Source organism: Hemiscyllium ocellatum, chromosome 2 (assembly GCF_020745735.1).
Source record: "Hemiscyllium ocellatum isolate sHemOce1 chromosome 2, sHemOce1.pat.X.cur, whole genome shotgun sequence".
Taxonomy (NCBI): Eukaryota; Metazoa; Chordata; class Chondrichthyes; order Orectolobiformes; family Hemiscylliidae; genus Hemiscyllium; species Hemiscyllium ocellatum.
The window spans coordinates 8,277,750-8,299,136 of record NC_083402.1 but is presented as its reverse complement, the minus strand read 5'-3'; the positions used below and the strand labels follow the sequence as shown (position 1 = coordinate 8,299,136).

The window sequence follows — 21,387 nt, the reverse complement described above, 5'->3', positions numbered from 1 at the left end:
GGGAGGAGGGACTTGGGGGAGAGGCGTTGGAAGTGCAATAGGTGGAAGGAGGTTAAGGTGAGGTTGATAGGTTGGAGTGGGAGTGAGGGTGGAGAGGTCAGGAATAAGATTGCAGGTTAGGAAGGTGGTGCTGAGTTCGAGGGTTGGGACTGATTTAAGGTGGGGGAGGGGTAATGAGGAAACTGGAGAAATCTGAGTTTATCCCATGTGGTTGGAGGGTTCCAAGGCGGAAGATGAGGCGCTCTTCCTCCAGCCGTCGTGTTGCTGTGGTCTGGCGATGGAGAAGTCCAAGGACCTGCGTGTCCTTGGTGGAGTGGGAGTGGGAATTGAAGTGTTGATCCACAGGGTGGTTGGGTTGGTTGATCTGGCAGTCCCAGAGGTGTTCTCTGAAATGTTCCACAATTAGGCGGCCTGTCTCCCCAAGAAAGAGGTGGCCACATCGGGTGCAGCGGATGCAGTAAATGGTGTGTGTGGAGGTGCAGGTGAATCTGTGGCAGATATGGAAGGAAATCTTGGGGCCTTAGAGGGAAGTAAGGGGGGAGGTGTGGGCGCAAATTTTGCATTTCTTGCGTTTGCAGGGGAAGGTACCGAGAGTGGAGGTTGGGGTGGTGGGAGATGTGGACCTGACAAGGGAGTCACTGAGGGAGTGGTCTTTTCGGAATGCTGATAGGGGAGGGCAGAGAAATATATTCCTGGTGGTGGGGTCCGTTTGGAGGTGGCGGAAATGACGACGGATGATATGATGTTTATGGAGGTTGGTGGGGTGGGAGGTGAGGACCAGTAGGGTTCTGTCCTGGTCACGATTGGAGGGGCAGGGCTCAAGGACGAAGGAGCGGGAAGCGGAGGAGATGCAGCCGAGAGCATTGTCGGCCATGATTGGGGGAGAAATTGCGTTCTTTGAAGAAGGAGGCGATCTGGGTTGTTCGGTATTGGAACTGGTCCTCCTGGGAGCAGATGCAGCGGAGACGAAGGAAGTGGAAATATGGGATGGCGTTTTTACAGGGGGCAGGGTGGGACGAGGTGTAGTCTAGGTAGATGTGGAATCGGTCGGTTTATAGTTAATGTCCGTGTTGATTCAGTCTTCCAAGATAGAAATGGAGAGGTCTAGGAAGGGGAGGGAGGAGTCTGAGATGGTCCAGATAAATTTGAGGTCGGGGTGGAAGGCGTTGGTAAAGTGGATGAACTGTTCAACCTTCCTCATGGGAGCACGAGGCAGCAACGATACAGTCATCGTTGTAGCGGAGGAAAAGGTGGGGGATGGTGCCAGTGTAGCTGCGGAAGACGGACTGTTCCACATATCCCACGAAGAGGAAACCATAGCTGGGGCCCATGCGGGAGCCCATGGCTACAACTTTGGTTTGGAGGAAGTGGGAGGATTGGAAAGAGAAGTTGTTCAGAGTTAGGACCAGTTCAGTCGGTTGAAGGAGGGTGTCAGTGGAAGGGTACTGGTTGGTACGGCAGGAAAGGAAGAAGCAGAGGGCCTTGAGGCCTTCGTGATGGGGGATGGAGGTGTACAGGGACTGGACGTCCATAGTGAAGATAAGGCTTTGGGGACTGGGGAAGCAAAAATCATGGAAGAGGTGGAGGGCGTGGATGGTGTCCCAAACGTAGGTGGGGAGTTCTTGGACTAAGGGGGACAGAACTGTGTCGAGGCATGCGGAGATGAGTTCGGTGGGGCAGGATCAGGCTGAGACAATGGGTCGGCCAGGGGCAGTCAGGTTTGTGGATTTTGGGCAGGAGGAAGAAACGGGCGGTGCGGGGTTGTGGGACTATGAGGTTGGAGGTGGTGGATGGGAGATCCCCTGAGGTGATGAGGCTATGGATGGTCTGGGAGATGATGGTTTGGTGGTGGGAGGTGGGGTCATGGTCAAGGGGGCAGTAGGAGGAGGTATCCGCGAGCTGGCATTTAGCCTCAGCGGTGTAAAGGTCGGTGCGCCAAACTACTCCCGCGCCTCCCTTGTCTGCTGGTTTGATAGTGAGGTTGAGTTGGAGCGGAGGGAGTGGAAGGCTGCACATTCCGAGGGTGAGAGGTTGGAGTGGGTGAGAGGGGTGGAGAGGTTGAGGCGGTTAATGTTGCGGCGGCAGTTGGCAATGAAGAAATCGAGGGCGGGTAAGAGGCCAGCACAGGGTGTCCAGGTGGATGAGGTGTGTTGGAGGCGGGACAAGGGGACGTCAGAGGGTGGGCGAGAATCCTGTTTGAAGAAGTAGGCGTGGAGGTGAAGGCGGCGGAAGAATTGTCCGATGTCTCGCCGCGTGTTGAACTCGTTAATCCGAGAGCGTAGGGGAATGAAGGTGAGGCCTCTGCCGAGGACCGATCGTTCATCCTCAGAGAGTGGGCGGTCTGGAGGGATGGTGAAAACACGGCAGGGCTGGGAGCTAGGACCTGGTGTGGGGCTGGAGCTGGGAGTGGAGGTGGGGTTAGGCGTGGGGGCGGGAATCGGGGCGGATATTTCAGAAGGTGCAACACATTAAGCTCCTTAATGCGATTAGATTCTATGGTGCTGGTGGTAGTGTACGAACATGGATAGAGAATTGACCAACTGATAGAAAACAGAGAGTTGGGATAACACGGGAGTGATATTCAGCCTGCAAACTGTAATTAGTGGTGTATCACAGGATCTGAGATGGGGCCACATTTATGAGAATATACATTAATGATTTGGATGAGGTCAGTGAATGCACTGTAGCCAAGTTTGCTGATGACAAAAATGTAGGTGAGAAGGCAAGTGATGAGGATGAAATACAGAAGCTGCAGAGAGATGTCGACAGGTTAAATAAGTGGGAAAGACTTGGCAATTGGAATATAATGTGGAAAATGTAAGGTTATACATTTGGCACAAAGAATAGAGAGGCTGAATATTAGTGAAACAGAGAAAGCCTGCAGAAAGTTCCAGAACAGAAGAATATGGAAGATTCACAAAAACATTCAGCAGAGAGTAGGGAAGGGCAATGGAATGCTGACCTTTATTTCAAATGGAATCGAATTTTAAAGTGGGGAGGTTTTACCAGACACTAGTTAGCTCACAGCTGGAATATTGTGGATAGGTTTGTTCCCTTATCAAAGGAAAGTGAAACTGGCATTGGAGGCAGTCCAGAGAAGATTCAATTAGTTGATGCCAGGTCGGGAGGGGCGGTCTTATGGGCAGCGTTTGACAAGATTGAGCCTGTGCTTGATGGATTACAGAAGAATGACAAGTGACCAAAGTGAGACATTAAAGATGCTTCGGGTGCTTGATAAGGTGGATGCAGCGTGGTTGTCCCCCTTGTCAGGAACAGAGGGCATCAGCTCAGAATGAGGGGTTACACATTTCAGATGAGAGGAATTTCTTCTCTAAGAGGGTAGTGAATCTCTGGACTACTTTACTACAGAGAGGAGGTCATGTTGGGTCATTAAGTATAGCCAAGGCTGAGATAGACAAATTTTTAATCATTCACGGAATCAGGGATTGTGAAGATAAAGCAAGAATGGGGAATTGATGTTTATCATCTCAGTCATGATCTCATTGAATGTGGAACAGTCTCAATGGGCTGAATGGCCTTCCTCTGTTCCTATGTCTTATGGGCTACCTGCCTCAGTTCTCAACACCTCCATTTCTGAAACCTGTAAATCCCATTTGCTTTTCCAACCACATTCTCAACATGTCCTGACATCTTCAAAAACCGATGCACTCTGACCCCCGACTTCCTTTATCCAGATCCATCCTTGAGATCCCTGTCATTGACTCCATATTGCCCATAGGGAACATGGAACCAGGTGGATCTTGGAGCTTGCATCCTTGGTGATGTTTTCTCTGGTCCCTACCTCAGAACACTGAAGCCAGTTTGAACACAACAAATTAGGGAGTTGTTGGGAGACTGTGGGAAGTTTCAGACACAGTGGTGGAATGGTCCATAATCCCAGCCTCATCTCTCTCTCTCTCTCTCTCTCCTTCTCACTGTCTCCTGCCTGAGACCAACTGAAAGAGCCCAAGAGAAGGAGCCAACCCGAGTTCTCCGGGCCCAGGTAGACCCTGTTCTCGTTGAGCTATCGGGGCAGTGACACCATCCAAACATTGTTCCTTTCCTTCAACTTCCAGCTTTGTTGGAGACTTTGTTTGAAAACTATCAATATTGAGTTCCACACGATAGGGACCAGCATCCTCCTGGCTCAGTCCCTCCATCATTACTGAGGCATCTTTGTTGGTGAGACTCCCCACGAATCTGAATCGATTCCCACCGTCCCGCTGTCTCACATTCTCACATAGCTCACCCTGGGAATGGTCTGGACCAGGATATGTACAGGTAAAGATAAAAGCCCGTGTTTCCTCCTTGTACCATAAGATGGAGCCGGTGAGTGTGAGGTTAGTGTCATGGTGGGTGAAGCTGCAGGGTAAGACAGCGGAGCCTCCTTCCTCAGCCCTCACTCCATCCACGATTGTCATTGCCCAATCAAGGGCCAACCAAGGATAGTAGTGGGAAGTTGTGTGTGGAGTCAGAGGCGACAGGGGAAGCACTAAACGAATATTTTTCAACAGTATTCACTCTCGAAAACGACAATGTTGTCAAGGAGAATACTGAGATACAGGCTACTAGACTAGGTGGGATTGAGGTTCACAAGGAAGAGGTATTAGAAACCCTGCAGAGCGCGAAAATAGATAAGTCTCCTTTTAAAAGAATAATTGTTGTAGGTGATTCTCCTGTCAAGGGCACAGACAGGAGACTCTGCAGCAGTGAGCATGAATCTTGGATATTATACTGTTTTCTTGGTGCTAGGATTAAGGACACTGCAAAATGTTTGACACATACTGTTCAAGGGAAGAGTGAGATACTGGAAGTTTTTGTACATATTGATGGGAATGACATGGTTAGGGAAAGAATAAAGGCTTTACAAAGTGAATATCAGAGGTTAGGTCGAAAATTTAAAAAACAGACCCTCAAAAGTACTAATCTCTAATTTACTCCCAGACTCGAACTCAAATGAGGGAACAAAAGGAGAAAGGAGACAAATCAATGGCTGAAGAGGTGGTGTAATGTTCAGGGATTCAGATTCTTGGATCACTGCGATCTCTTCTGAGGCAGAAAAGACCATTCACAAAGGATGGTTTCAACTGTACTGCTTTCGGGAACAATGTGTGAATAAAGAGATGGAGGTTCCAGTCAGGGATAAAAAAGGATCATATACTAAATACAAACAACTGGATCCAATTGGATCTCTTGCACCATATAATGAGTGTCGGGGCATTCATAAGAGAGAGTTCTGGAAATCAAAGAAAAAATATGGGATAGGCTCAGCAAATAAGGTTAAGGATAATCCAAAGGGATTCTATAAGTACATTAAGACCAAGACAGCAACAAGAGATAGAGTGTAAGCCTCCTTAAAAAGCAAAGAGGTTGTCTTTGTGTTTTAGATTCCCTACAATGTGGGGGCATGGTTGCACAGTGGTTAGCACTGCTGCCTCACAGCGCCACAGACCTGGGTTCAATTCTACGCCTCATTTTGGAGTTTGCACATTCTCCCCGTGTCTGCGTGGGTCTCCTCTGGGTGCTCCAGTTTCCTCCCACAGTCCACAAAATGTGCACATTTGGTGAATTGGCTAAGCTAAAATTGACCGTAGTGTTATGTGAAGGGGTAAATGTACGTGAATGGGTCTGGGTGAGTTGCGCTTCGGCGGGTCAGTGTGGACTTGTTGGGCCTAAGGGCCTGTTTCCACACTGTAACTAATCTAATCTAATCTAATGTGGAAACAGGCCCTTCGGCCCAACAAGTCCACACCGACCTTCGAAAGAGTAACCCACCCAGACCCATTTCCATTGACTAATACACCTAATACTATGGGCAACGTAGCATGGCCAATTCACCTAACCTGTACATCTTTGGACTGTGGGAGGAAACCCTCACCACACAGGGAGAACATGCAAACTCCAGCTGCCTGAGGCTGGAATTGAACTCAGGTCCCCGGTGCCAGTGCTAACCACTGAGCCATCATGCCACCACTCAGGAGATGGGAGAGATATCAAATGAATATTTTGTGTCAGTTTTTACTGTGGAGAAACAAGTGGAGGTGAGAGAACTCTGAGAAATAAATATTAACATTTTGAAAACAGCGTGCAGTACAGAAGAGGAATTGTTAGAGATCTTCGAAAATATAAATATAAATCTCTGAGACGTGATCTACTCAATCCCAGGACTTTGTCAGAAGTGAAGAGGAAATTGCTGGGCCCCCTGCAGGAACATTTGTATCGTCCATGAATAACAGTCAGGTGCTGAATGACTGGAGAGTGGCTAATATTCAAGAAGGGATGTCAGGAGAAGCCTGGGAACTTCAGACCTGTGAGTCTGACTTCAGTGGTGAGTAAGTTGTTCCAAAATTTTGGATTTATATGCATTTGGAGAGGCAAGGAATGATTTGGGATAGTCAGCATGGTTTTGTGCAAGGGATATTGTGTCTCAGAAACTCGATTGAGTTTTTTGAAGAAGTAAACAAGAAAATTGATGAGGGCAGAGGGGTTAACATTGTTTACTTAGACTTTGGTTAATCCTTTGACAAGGTTCCGCATGGTAGACTAATTAGTGAAGTTAGATCCCATGGGATTCCGGGTGAGCTTGGCAAGTGGATGCACAATTGGCTGAAAGGCAGAAGACAGAGAGTGACGGTGGAGGGAGGGTTTTGTTCTGGAGGCCTGTGACCAGCAGGGTTCCACGGGGATCAGGGCTGGGCCCACTTTTGTCACTGATTTATATGAACAATTTCGATGAGATTACAAAAAGCATGTTTTGCAAGTTTGTGGTTGATCCCAAAATTGATGGAATATTGAACAGTGAAGAAGGTTATCTTAGAATACAAAAAGATCTTTATCAAATGGCTCAATGGGCTGAAGAGTGACAGATAGAGTTGAAGATAAGTGTGAGGTATTGCATTTTGGAAAAACAAACAAAGGGAAGACTTACACAATTAAAAGTAGGGCCTTGGGTCGTGCTGTAGAACAGAGACCTAGGGATTCAGGTACAGAATTCTTCCAAGTTTGCATCATCTATATATACGGTGGTTCAGCACACTTGCCTTCATTGCTCAGACCTTTGATTATCGGAGTTGGTATATTATGTTCAGGTTAGACAGGATGCTGGTGAGGCCTCTGTTGTGTCCAGTTCTGGTCACCCTGTTATTACAAGGATATCATTTAGCTGGAGAGGGTTCAGAAGAGATTTACCAGGAAGTTGCCGAGAAAGTAGGCCTTGAGTTACCGGAAGAGACTGGAGCGACTGGGACATTTCTCACTGGAGTGTACTAGGTTGAGAGGTGACCTTATCAAGATCGATGAAAGCATGAGGAATATAGATAAGGTGAATGGCAGGTGTCTTTTTGCTCAGGTGGGAGATTTCAAGACTGGGGCATATCTTTAAGGTGAGAGGAGAAAGATTTTAAAAAGACATAAGGAAGGAGGCTGAGGGGTGACCTGATAGAGGTTTACAAAATTACGGGAGGGGCATGGATAGGATAAATAGGCAAAATCTTTTCCCTGGGGTTGGGAAGTCCAGAACGAGAGGGCAGAGGTTTAGGGTGAGAGGGGAAAGATAGCAAACAGACCTAAGGGGCAACGTTTTCACACAGAAGGTGGTACGTGTATGGAATGAGCTGCCAGAGGAAGTGGTGGAGGCTGGTACAATTGCAACATTTAAGTGGCATTTGTATGGGTATATGAATAGGAAGGATTTGAAGGGATATGGCCTGGGTGCTGGCAGGTGGAACGAGATTGGGTTGGGATATCTGGTCGGCATGGACGAGTTGGACCAGCGGGTCTGTTTCCAAGCTGTACATCTCTATGACTCTATGCCTCTAAGGGGCAGTTTTTATTTTGCACAGAGAGTGGTTCATGTGGAATGAACTTCCAGAGGAAATGGTGGATGAAAAAGAAATGTTTGGAGGGATATGTACAAAGCGCAGGTAGGTGGGTCTACTTTAGTTTGGGATTATGGTCAATATGGACTAGTTGAACTGAAGGGTCTGCTCCTGTGCTGTATGACTCTATAACTGATTATAGCTGCGGAAAGGTTGGTATAGATGCTGAAGATGGGGAGGGGGGAGGAGGCAGGAGTAAACACTCAGTGGGAAGGGACCCCAGACAGAGAGAAAAACAATTGGACAGACAAACGAAAGGGGAAAGGTCGGCCTGGGAGAGTGAACAGCTGCTGATGGGGACCATTCGTCACTGACAATGGATTGTTTTGGTAGTAGCCCATGTGATGACAAGGCCTGGTGTGTGGGGGTTGGGGAAGGAGGTAGGAGAAGGTGCTGAGGCCCTAAAATTATTCACCTCAATATTGAGTCCAGAAGGTCACTGGGTCCCCAAAAAGTGGTGTGTGGAAATGGCAGGCAACTGGCTGCTGAGAATCATTTTTGTGGGCAGAACATTTCTGTTCTGCAAAGTAATCATCCAGTCTGTGTTTTGCTTTCCCAATACAGAGTTAGAAGTGGACTGTGCAGAGTTGGTGGATTATTAGCAGCCCTGAGCCTGCGTGAGGTGGTGCTGATGGAGAGAGAGGGCTCAATATTGTGCATATGGCAACACATGACACTGAGTGTGAATGGCAGATTTCATTCTCTAAATCAAGTCGCCATATTCCTACCAGACCATGGGCTGCTTTCTCTTGAGAGAGAGAGAGAGAGACAGACAGACAGATAGAGACAGTGAGAGACAGAGAGAGAGAGAGAGACAACTGGTGGTGGTTTAACCTGAGGGCCACCACACCTCAGTGAGGGGAGAGTTGAGAAGGAGGGTGCTTCATGGTCACCTGAGTCAATGTGGGGATTGAGCCCACACTGTTGGCATCACACTGCTTTGCAAACCAACCGTCCAGCTAACTAACCAAAGCCCAGATTCCCTAAAGTGTATGATTGAATCAGATCGGCTTTTCCAAATCTCAACAATGGGCACATGTAACCATTAGGTTAGCTTTTTTTTCAAATTCCAGATTTTAAAACAAATCACCTTCTACTGTGGTGGGATTTGAACCCATGGCCCGAGGATTGGGTCTCTGGATTAGTCACCCAGTGACATAACAGTAACAGTAACAGTATACCACCAACTCCTGTTATCACCCATGTGTGAATGCAGGGCTAGGATAGGTCCCACGTGGCTGTGATGCCTCACACAGTCAGATGGACACTGGGGGAACGTACTTGCATTGATGGAACTATTCCTGATGAAGGTTGGAACCAAGAGGGACACATTAGTCTGTAGCACCTTCCTGTTCAAGGAGATGATCTTAATGCCAGTATAAGTTTGGGTCATTTGGAGATTGAACTAAATATTCTGAGTGTGTCAATGTCTTTCAATACTGACATCAGAGTGCACCTAAAAATATCAGCACATCATAGTACTTTAAATATTGAAAAAAATTAAATTTGAAACCAAAAGCTAAAATACTACAGATGCTGGACATTTTAAATAAACATCAAAATGCTGCAAACACTCAGCAGGGCAGACAATACCGATGGAGAGAAACAGGGTTAATGTTTTAGTTCCATGTCTTTTCACCAGAAAATCAAATCACAAAACATTCACAGAATCTGTTCCACTCTCACTGTGCACCTTCTACAGGCTGAAGAATGTGGGAACGGTTTCTTACCATGTACCTGCAGCCGAGTCTCTTTCTGGATCAGATACTGAGAATCAGGTTCTGACCTGTATTCCACCAGACACAGGTAAGTGTGATTGTCCCTCACACTCAGCTGGTTTATCCTGGTCGAGGCGTTTCCCTCCTCTGGGTTCCCGATGAGCTCGTACCGATTTCCACCGTGTCCAGTTGTCCAATTTCCCTGTGATTGGGCTGTAAATGTAACGATGTGTTGGTAAGGCTCCTTCCTCATCCAGGTAACATTGGTCAGTACGTGGGAGTCCCAGCGCCTGAAGATACAGGGTAAAGTGACTGAATCTCCCTCTGTCCCACTCACCACTGAGACATTTTCCTGAGAAGCTGAGGAAAGGACAAACATCAGGATGGGTGAGGTCAGTGTGCAGAAGTTCTTATTTCAATATGTTATATTCCTTTCAACTTCACAATAAAATTAACAATTAAAGACTCCACTCACATCTCTAACAGGTCTGTCCTAGACATTCCCCAACAAGAGTCATCCTGATCAAAATGTCTCCTCGCCACTCAATTTGAAAACCTTGATTACAAGATTAAAAATCAGACATCACCAGGTTATAGTCCGAAGGTTTAATTTGAAGCACTAGCTTTCGGAGCGCTGCTCCTTCATCAAGTGATAGTGGAGTATAAGATTGTAAGTCACAGAACTTACAGCAAATTTTTATTGTGTGAAATTATATGTTACTGAAATTATATGTTGAAAAAGACCAGGATAGTTTGTTAAGTCTCGCATCCATTAGAATGACCATGTTGGTTTCAGTGCTTTTATATGCAAATCACAATTCTTTTTTAAAAGCTCCATTCTCAAGTGAACTTTAACAATTGGTGTCTGTCAGCCCAGATAATGTATTGAAGATGTGAGCTCCCCTGGGTGGTACTGTCTGTGCCATAATGTTTAGACTGATTCTCATCTAAAAAAATGAATTTGTTGAAACTTCCATGGATTCCTGCAGTTTTTTGAGCAAAATATGATGAAACTCTGAAAGTACAAATTCACCCCACAAACTTATATGTGTGTGTGTGTTTGTGCGGGAGTGGTTGTGAGTGTCTGTAAAAGAGTGTGTGCATGTATGTGAGTGTGAGTATAAAGGGGTATAAGTCTGTAGGAGGGTGCATGTGTGAGTGTGGGAGTGTATGAGAGAGGATCTGCGTCCGTATGTGTGTCTATAGGAGTGTGTGTGTGTGTGTGTGTATGTGTCTTGTGTGTATGTGTGTCTCTGTATATGTGTGTGTATGTCTGTGTATGCAGGACTGCTGAAGTGTTCTCTGACTGGGGGTGAGGGGAACACCTCTGTCTGTTGATTGCTGTACGGTGCCCACCCATCCGTTGCCATAGCCCCTGCTTGGTCTCACCAATGCAGCATGCCTCAGGGCATCCTTGCCTGCAGCGAATGGGATAGACAACGTTGGCTGAGTTGCATGAGTACCTGCCACATACAGCAGTCTGGGACATTCAACCTTGGACTTTCAGGTGACCATCCTCCAAGGCGGACTTCGGGACAGGCAGCAACAAAAAGTGGCCGAGCAGAGGCTCTTGGCCAAGTTCGGTCCCCATGGGGATGGCCTCAACCGGGATCTTGGGTTCATGTCACACTACAGGTGACCCCCAACACACTGTACACACACACACACACACACACACACACACACACACACACACACACACACACACACACACACACACACACACACACCCATATACACAAACACACATTCACTCTCCTACACACACACAGACACTCCTACACACTCACAAACATACACACACACTCCTACACACATACTCACACGCACACACTTACACACATACTCACACACACAGAGACACACACATTCCACACACATACTCACACACACACACTCCTACACACACAGACACACACACTCCTTCACACACAGACACACACACAGATACACACACACTCCTACAAACATGATCACACACACACACACACACATGCCCACATACACAAACACACATTCACTCTCCTACACACACACAGACACACATAGACACTCCTCCACACTCACAAGCACACACGCACACTCCTACACACATACTCACACACACACTTACACACAGACACACAAACATTCCACACACATACTCACACACACACACACACTTACACACACAGACACACACACAGATACACACACACTCCTACACACACAGACATTCCTCCACGCACACAGAGAGACTCCTACACACACCGACTCTCCTCCACACACACACACACCGACTCTCCTACACACACACACACACACACACAGACACACACACACACACACTCCTACACACACACAGACACTCTTAAACACACACAGAGACACTCCTACAGACGCACACATTTACACACAAACACACACACACACACACACACAAACAAACACAGACACTCTCACACACACACACAGACACTCTCTCTCATACACACACAGACACTCCTACGGACACATGAGGCAGACCCTCTCTCATATGCTCACACATACACTCCCACAATCACACATGCCCCTCTCACAGACGTATACCCCTTTATACTCAAACACATGCACACACTCTTTCACAGACACTCACAAACACACCCTTCCCCCCTTCCACACCCCTGCCCACCCCCCCTCCCCGACACACACACACACACACACACACACACACACAAACACACACACGTGGACGCGCACACATGCACATATAAGTTTGTGGGGGTGAATTTGTACTGCAGAGTTGCATTTTACATTGCACAAAAACTGCATGAATCCATGTAAGATTCGATAAATTCAATTTTTTAGATGAGAATCAGTCTAAACATTGTGGCACAGACAGTATCACCCAGGGGAGCTCACACCTTCAATACATTATCTGGGCTGACAGACACCAATTGTTAAAGTTCACTTGAGAATGGAGCTTTTATAAAAAAAGTTTTGTGATTTACATATAAAAGAATTGAAGTCAACATGGTCATTCTAATGGATGAGAGATTTAACAAACAATCCAGATCTTTTTCAACATGTAATTTCAGTTACATCACACTATAAACCTTTGCTGTCAATTCTGTGTCTTACAATCTTATACTTCACAATCACTTGATGAAGGAGCAGCGCTCCAAAAGCTAGTGCTTCCAAATAAACCTGTTGGAGTAAAACCTGGTGTCGTGTGACCGCTGAAGGTACTTACAGATCGGATCCATTGAACCCTCCTGAATTCATTCATGCAGAACCCTCCGCCCGTTGCTCAAAGTTAATTTTCTTTCAACAAGGTCAAGGATTTTACAGCCTCCCCCCATCACTCTGTTGCTCAAACACATTCAAAGTATTGACCACACTCTGTGTGAAGGGGAACCCCCTGGTGTCATTCCTAATGTAACCATTCACCAGCTCCAACCTGTGACCTTTGAAATGAGCACAGGTTAATTTAAACTCAGAGTCCATATTACATTTTCCTACACTGAGTAAAATATTTGGGTGCAGGAGGAGGGGGATAACCAGCCATGTGGCTCTTTGCTGCATGAACTTAAAAGAGGAGCTATGAGATTAAATGTTCCCTCATTCTTATTTAAATCAGTAATCTGTTATTTTGTAATTGTTCCCCTGTTTGCCTTCTGTTCACAAGAGTAAATATCCTCTCAGAATCTGTCTTGTCAAGCTCCTCAGGATCTTGAGGAAGGGTCACTCTGCCTGAAATGTTAACTCTGATTTCTCTCCACAGGTGCTGCCAGACCTGCTGAGCTTTTCCAGCAATTTCCATTTTTGTTTCTGATTTGCAGCATCAGCAGCTTTGTTTTCGGTTTTTCCTCAGGATGTTCTTTGTTTCATTTATTTCTCCTTTTGTTTTATTCCATCATGGGTGTCGCTGGCCCGGATTATGTGCATGTATTGTCCATCCTGATTGCCCAGGTGAAGCTGCTGTTATGAGACGGCGTTGAAGCCTTCTGCTAATTAAACCAAACACCCAGAAAAGCCCACCTCACATCGCCATCTGTTAAAGTATGAGGAACAGAGAACTCCCAAAATTCACTTTTATATAAAAAATGGATTCTTTAACTCTCAAAGTGTACCTTAAACAACAACTATTTCCAACTCTTAGCCTCCTTTCCCTAAACCGCTTGCTATCTGTCTCCAACTCTATAACAATCTACTGTTCCAATAAGCACCTGTATTAAAATTACATCAGCTTCATTACAAGACCACACAGTGGCTGTTATTATTGGTGTGTTTCTTCTTTCAGCTCAAGATCTCCCTGAGTTGTCTTCTGTCTTTCACTGCAAAGATGTTTCATATGAGAAACCTCCCTTTGATCGAGAATGTTTTGAATGGCAATTTCTTTCTGTCTAACTTTCAAAATGTTTGCTTTTTTTTATACCCCAAACATCAGGTAGTTTCATTGTTTCGAAGTTGGCAAAAACAATAAATTCAAACTCATTTTGTATCCTGGGGCATAATTTAAACTGATTGATTAGATTCAAATTATGGACAAAACAATTGAGGTATCTAGTTTACAGCTAAATGTTACATATTTTCAATTTTCCAGTACACTCTGAGACTGCTCGTCAGTCACATGACAGGTGCCTGCACGTTCTCAGTGCAGAACAGCTTACACTCTCGCTTAAAGGTACAGTACGCACCTTCAACTTCATAACAAACACCCCCAAAGAAAAAAAATGAACCATCATAATGAAAAGATGTCTCCATTTTTTGCCTAATTCTTAACCCCATGACAATGAAATACATAGGATATTAACTTAAGTTCATATTAATTTCCTCACACATATGTATAACATTGGTATCTGTTCAATTTTATTTAAAATTTATCCATTAAACTTGCGATAATGTTGTATAGCCAGTACCAAACTCAATAATTCCTTTTCAATGGTAGAATATTTTTCTCTGGTGGGTGTTGAGTTTCTTTGAAAAGTAACCAACTGTCTATTCAATTCCACCATCACCTTCCTGTAGCAGTATAGCCTCAAGTCCAATATCATGAGCATCGATTGCTACTTTGAGTGCAATATTTGGTGCAGCTAAAACTGGAGCCACGGTTAATACAACTCTTACATTGTCAAGTGCCTCCTGGCATTGTTCCATCCACCGAATTGTTGTGTTCTTCTTCAGGAAATCCGTGAGTGAAGTCACTACCCTGCTGACATTTGGAACAAACTTCCAATAGAATCCACTTAGTCCCCAAAATCAAAGCACTTCTTTCTTTGAGGTTGTTTGTGGAAATTCCTCGATGGTCTTTGTCTTTGCATTCCTGAGGGTCAACCTTTCATGACCGATGTTATCTCCCAATAATGTCTCCTCTGCCTTCGCAAATTGTGTTTTCTTTAATTTTATTACCATTTTGCTTCTCTTAATCGTTCAAAGAGCTGTGTGCCAACTGTACCATGTGATCTTTCCATGACTCACTAAAGATCACTGCAACATCCAGATATACTGCACAGTTTGTTAACACAGCCACACCTCTGTTCACGAGCTTTTTAAATGTGGCTGGGTGTGTTCTTCATTCCAAAGGGCAGCACTTTGAATTGACAGAACCCATTTGGGGTGACAAACGCAGGAATTTATTTCACTTTCTCTGATAAAGGGATGACAATACCCAAAAAGTAAGTCCAACTTTGTGATGTAAGGGGCTTGTTAAACTTTCTCCATACAGTCCTCAAATAGAACATAGAACATAGAACATAGAAGGATACAGCGCAGTACAGGCCCTTCGGCCCTCGATGTTGCGCCGACCGAATCCTACCTAACCTATACTAGCCCAATAACTTCCAAATGCCTATCCAATGCCCGCTTAAATGACCATAAAGAAGGAGAGTATTAGTATTGGTCTGAGTCTGATTTTGTAATGGACTTGACCTTCCAATGGTCCATGCAAAATTGTTGAATCCCATCAGGTTTGGCAACTAACACAATCATCGAACTACACTTGCTTTGACTCGGTTTGATGATAGCTTCATTGAGCATTGCATCCACTTCTTCTGGATCTGTGTGGCGTTGAAAGGATTAAGCCTGTAGGTGTGTTGTTTTATTGGAACAGCATTCCCTACTTCTACCTCATGCACAATAGGATCAGGCCTCTCCATCTTATTCCTGCATATGTCCTTATATTGCTGCACCAATCCTTTCAGCTGGTTCTTTGTTACTGGGACAGATTGTTCACTAACCTATCCCCCTCCTCAAGGACTTCTTCATTGTTTCATGTATTTTAAGGCAATCAAACTGCACAACATGAGATTTGATTCCTCACTCTGTGGGGCAGTAACTAACACCTGATCCTCCAGTTCCCCCTCTCTATTATAATAATGTTTCAACATATTCACATGACATACCCAATACAATGTTTTTCCTGTCCAGCATCTTTACCAGATAGTTTACCTGACTCAACTTTTTTCTCAATTTGTCAGGGACCACTGAACCTGACTTTGAAAGCATATCCTGTCATCGGTAACAATACTAACACATCATCCCCATGGGAAAATTACTGAATTCTGGAGTTTTTAGCTGCCACCTGCTTCAATCTACACTGCACCCTCTTTCAGTGCTGTTTAGCTAACTCACCTGCCTGATTTAATCTCTCTCTCATCCCTGATACATAGTCCATGTGTGTGACCTCCGTCTTCAGTCCTGTCAATTTTTCTTTAATTAATTTCAATTTACCTCTCACTTCATGTCCGAATATTAACTCAAAGGGAGTGAACTGAGTAGATTCATTTGAGCCATCTCTAATGGCAAACAATATGAATGGGATACCTTCATCCCAATCATTCAGGTAATCCTGACAGCACATTCTTAACATGGGCTTCAGGGTCTGATGCCACCTTTCCAAAGCTCCCTGAGTTTCAGGATGATATGCACTTGGTTTAATGTGCTGTATGCCTCATCTATCCATGACTTCTTTAAACAGCTGAGCCATAAAATGAGACAATGGTCTGACTGAATCTCTCTGGGTAGCTCATACCAAGTGAAGAAAGCTACTAACTCCTCTACCACCCATTTTGCCTTCATGCTCCGTAATGGAATTACATCCGGAAATCTGGGAGATACACCCATTATGGTTAGCAAGTACTGGTTCCCACTTATAGTTATAGGGAGGGAACCTACATCATCTTAACCCACATGAAAGGTTCTTCAAATGTGGGAACTGGCAACAAAGGTGTTGGGTTCACTGCTTTGGCTCACCAACCACTTGGTTTGTCTGACATGTACAGCAAAAGTTAACAACATCTTTGTGCATCCCAGGCCAATACAACGGCTTATGTACCTTTGTCTGAGTCTTCCTTACACTGAGGTGACCTCCTACTGGTAGTTCATGTGTTCCATGGAACATCTCCTGTCTGTATGCTACCAGCAACACAATCTGGTGCAAGTTGAGTGATGTGAGTTTTTAAACTCGTCAGCAGAATAATCTCTCCTAGAGCCTCAAAGGTCTTATCTATCTTTAAAGCACGTACCCATCTATCAAAATGACTGATTAACTCTTTCAAACTCAATACAAGTCTGACTTGGTTCCTTCTTTATATTTCTGAACCACTGTCTATATATTTCTGGTACCAATTCATAAGCACTCAAAGTAGCATGTTTGACATCTTCATAATCTCTTGACCCCTCATCTGACAGCACTGCAAATACCTCACTAGCTCTGCCTACCAGCTTATTCTGAACTAGCATTACACAGAGGTTCCCTGACCACTTCCTTTGCCGAGCAAAATTGTCTAATAAATTAAAAAGGCTTCCACATCTTTCTCATCAAAATGTAGCAGAGGTTTGATGTATTTGTATATATCACGATCTTCACTCTTCATCTCCATCCTGTTAACTTGGCTTTCCTGACTCATTCACCACTTCCAAAGTTCAAATTCTCTCTCCCTTTCTCTTTCTCTTTCTTCGCTCTCTCTTTGTTCTGCTAACAACATTCTCTCTCTTTCTTTTTCACTCTCTCTCTCTCTCTTTCTTTTTCCTTTCTCTTTCTTCACTCTTTCTCTCTCCCTTTCTTCTCTTTATCTCTCTCTCTCTCTGTCTGTTTCCCTCCATTTATTCTATCTCTCTTTGTTTCTTTCTTCTCTCTCTCTTCTTTTCTTCTCTCATGGCTCTTCTTTCCTTTTCTTTACCTTCTAACTCCATTTTCCTCATTTGTAAACTAAATGTTTCTAACTCTCCTGCACTTCTCTGTTTCTCTGACACACCAAAGTGCTTGACTAACTCCCTTACAATTTCAGCTTCCCCATGTCCCTGGTTAGATCCAATTCTAAAGGAGATTTAAACAATCCTTTGATCAGCACATGGATGATGATGGGATAGTGTAGGGGGATGAACTGACAATAGTTCACATATCAGCACAATATCGAGGGCCGAAGGGCCTGTTCTGTGTTATATTGTTCTATGTTTTATGTTCTATATTCTAACCTCAACGCTAATTGTTGTTGTTCTTGGAGTTCAGTCATCTCAGCTCCAGAACATCTCTACAGGAGTTCCTCAGGTTAGTGTGTCCTTGGTCTAACCATCTTTCGCTGCATCATCATTGCCCCTCCCTCCACGATCAGGTCAGCAATGGGGATGGTTGTTCACTGATGAACATGGGATACAGGAGAACATCTCCACCTACAAGCTTCCCTCCAAGACACTCACCATCCTGATTGGGGAATATTTCATCATTCCTTCAGTGTCACTGGGACAAAGCCTTGGAAATCCTTTACCAACCGTATCATGAATGTGTCTGCAGCTGAGGGAATACAGCAGTTCAAGAAGGCAGCTCACCATTCCCTTCTCCAGGGCTGGCCAATAAAGGCTGACTGTGCATGGAACACCCACATCCCCTTGGACAATGAAAAGATAGTTCCACATCAGGATGGCCTGTATCTGATGTTATTTTTCACTGAGGTCTTCAAGGTCCCTACTTTGGAAGGTGCTGGTGGAGAAATGTTGCTGTCTTGCTGCGGTGCATTTTATAGTTATTTTTCTTACCACAGTGATATGAGGGTGGGATTTCCAGGATTTTGACCCAGTAATAATGACAGAACAGTGATATATTTTCCTGCACTGTTCCAGGCAAGTGGGAAGTATTTCATCACACTCCTGACTGGCCAATAAGCTTTGGAGTCAGGAGGTGTATTAATTCATAGGATTGTTAGCCTGTGACCTGCTCTTGTAGCCACAGTTTCATTTGCACTCCTGGGTTCACTCTTTATCCACAACTGAGGGGCAGTTAATAGTTAACCACATAACTGTGGGTATGGAGTCACATCTAGGTCAGATCAGGTAAGGTTAGCCGATTTCCCTCCCAAAAGGACATGATTAACGCAGATTCTTTTTTAATGGTGATGGTTACACAGTCATTATTAGACTAGTTTTCAGTTCTAAATATTTTCAATTTCAAATTTCACAATCTGCCACAATCCCCAGGACATTAGCCTCTGGCAAGGACAGCTCCCCCCATTATCTCCTCAGCCAGTAGAGGTGGAGGATAGCAACAGTGAGGTTCTTGGCCAATGTGAGCTGAGGGTTCCTTCACCCTGAGATGAGCTCATCCAATGAGGGCTCAGGAGGTGCCAGGTCTCTCTTGTCCTCACCCAATGCTGATAAAGCTGGACACTCATTGATGGGGATCTTGGAGCTTGGATTGTCAGTGATGTTTTCTCTGTTCCCCATCCCAGAGCAATGAAGCCAGTTTGACCGTGATAATGAATGAGTGTGACTGTGGGAGGTTTCAAAAATGGTGATGGAATGGTCTCTAAATCCCAGTCATCGCTCTCTCTCTCTCTCTCTCTCTCTCTCTCTCTCCCCCCCCCTCTTTGTGTGTGTCTCTCTCTCTGTCCTTCTCACTGCCTCCTGCCTGAGACCAACTGGAAGAGCCCAGGAGAAGGACCCAACCCGAGAGCTCCCGGACCTGGTGGAGCCTGTCCCCATTGAGCTGTCAGGACAGTGACACCATCCGAACATTGTTCCTCACCTTCCACTTCCAGGCGTGTTCCTTTTCCAGATCCAAAATTGTTAATATTGAGCTCCACACGACACCGATAGGAACCAGCATCCTCCTGGTTCAGTCCCTCCATCATTATTGAGGCATCTTTGTTGCTGAGGTTCCCCACGAATCTGAATCGATTCCTACCATCCCGCTGTCTCACATTCTCACACAGCTCACCCTGGGAATGGTCTGGACCAGGATATGTACACTTAAAGATTAAAGCCTGTGTTTCCGCCTTGTGCCATAAGATGGAGCCGGTAAGTGTGAGGTGAGCGTCAGGGTGGGTGAAGCTGCAGGGTAAGACAGCGGAGCCTCCTTCCTCAGCCCTCACTCCATCCGCGATTGTCATTGACCAACCATTAGCAGAATCCGCTGTGGGAGGAGAGAGAGAGAGAGGATATGAACACAGCACAGACACCAAACAGTGAGGTAAAACACTGAATCTGTTATTTTGTGAGAAAAGATAAAATATGATACAATTGTGATTCCTGAACAGACTAGTGACAGTGTGGAATGAACTCCGGGCTGGATACAACACAGGTCTTCAGGTGGTTTGTAAACATCCTGAGGTGAGACTGTGGGTGTTTGTTGCTGTTGGTTGAAGAGAGGGTTTGGTGCCTGAGAGTTTTCTGAACTCTCCATTGTTCCAGGAGACCCAGAGTGATCTGAAGAGCAGGACTCAGGGCCCTCCCTGCGGAACCTTTTCTATTTCCCATCGCTTTCTACTCTATTACCGAGCCAGCCTTCAGCAACCTGGCTCATTCATCAGGCGTAGCAGAGGGATGGGGGATGCAGTGGAAGCATTGAGTGGGGGGCAGGGGTGGATACAGAGAGACATGAAGATGGAAAAAAGTAAACTGAAGGAAAAAAGTAAACTCATCATTGTGCGAGAGAACTCCTGTCTCATTAAAGGAAGTTATGACTGGTAATGATTTAACCTCAGGGTCACTCTGCCTCAGACAAGGGGCAAGGTTGAGAAGATTGGATTTTCATGGTCACCTCAGACAATATGGGAATTAAACATCCCTTGTTGGCATCACTCCACATCACAGACCAACTGTCCAGCCAACTGAGCTAACTGACGGTGAGATGGCAATCCAAGTAAATCCAGAAGGCAGTGTGAATATCGTCAAGTGAGGGCATAAGGGAGTGAGGCATGGCTGGATGGCATTTACTTGTGAGTCAGGCAGATGAGCTGAGGGTGTAGATTAATGAATGAGGATGAGATATTGTTGTTATCACACAGACATGGTTGAGGGTGTGACAGGATTGACAGCACAATGTTCTGGGCTATCGAACTGTGAGATGAGGCATGTAGGGGTAGGGGGAATGTCAAAGAGGAGAGGGTGTTGCAACATTGATGAAGGAGTTACTCACTGACATAAGATGGATGATATCTTAGAATGTTCTTAAAATGAGGTCACATGGTCCAATGTAAAAACAAACCCCCATCACAACACTCTGTCTCTTAGCATCAAGCAAATTTTGTATCCAACTGGTATTCTCTCCCTGAATCCCATGCCACCTAACTTCACTAATTAGTCCACCATGTGGAACTTTGACAACAGCTTTACACAAGTTCATGTAAACAATATCTCCCCCTCTGCCCTCACTGGTCTTTTGGTTACATTTTCAAAAAACTCAGTCAAGTTTGTGACACATGATTTCCCCTGCACAAAGCCACTTTTATGTTTTTCAAGACCTCCAACATTTCCTCTTCAGTAAAGTGAATTGCTTTCAAGACATCAATATTTATTTGCCCGAGTTAAGACCATAAGACCATAAGACATAGGAGTGG

The 21,387-nt window shown here is 45.1% G+C and overlaps 1 protein-coding gene across 1 annotated transcript in view; it reads right to left on the bottom strand.

Annotated features, from left to right (window-relative positions):
* Positions 1 to 19,955, bottom strand: part of LOC132821696 (sialic acid-binding Ig-like lectin 15) — a 56,065-nt gene extending 36,110 nt beyond the window's left edge. The window contains exon 1 of the mRNA XM_060834405.1: positions 19,575 to 19,955. Within this exon, the coding sequence (XP_060690388.1) occupies positions 19,575 to 19,938 (364 nt within the window). The 5' untranslated portion in view covers positions 19,939 to 19,955. The remainder of the gene's footprint in view (positions 1 to 19,574) is intronic.
* Positions 19,956 to 21,387: the final 1,432 nt, after the last annotated feature.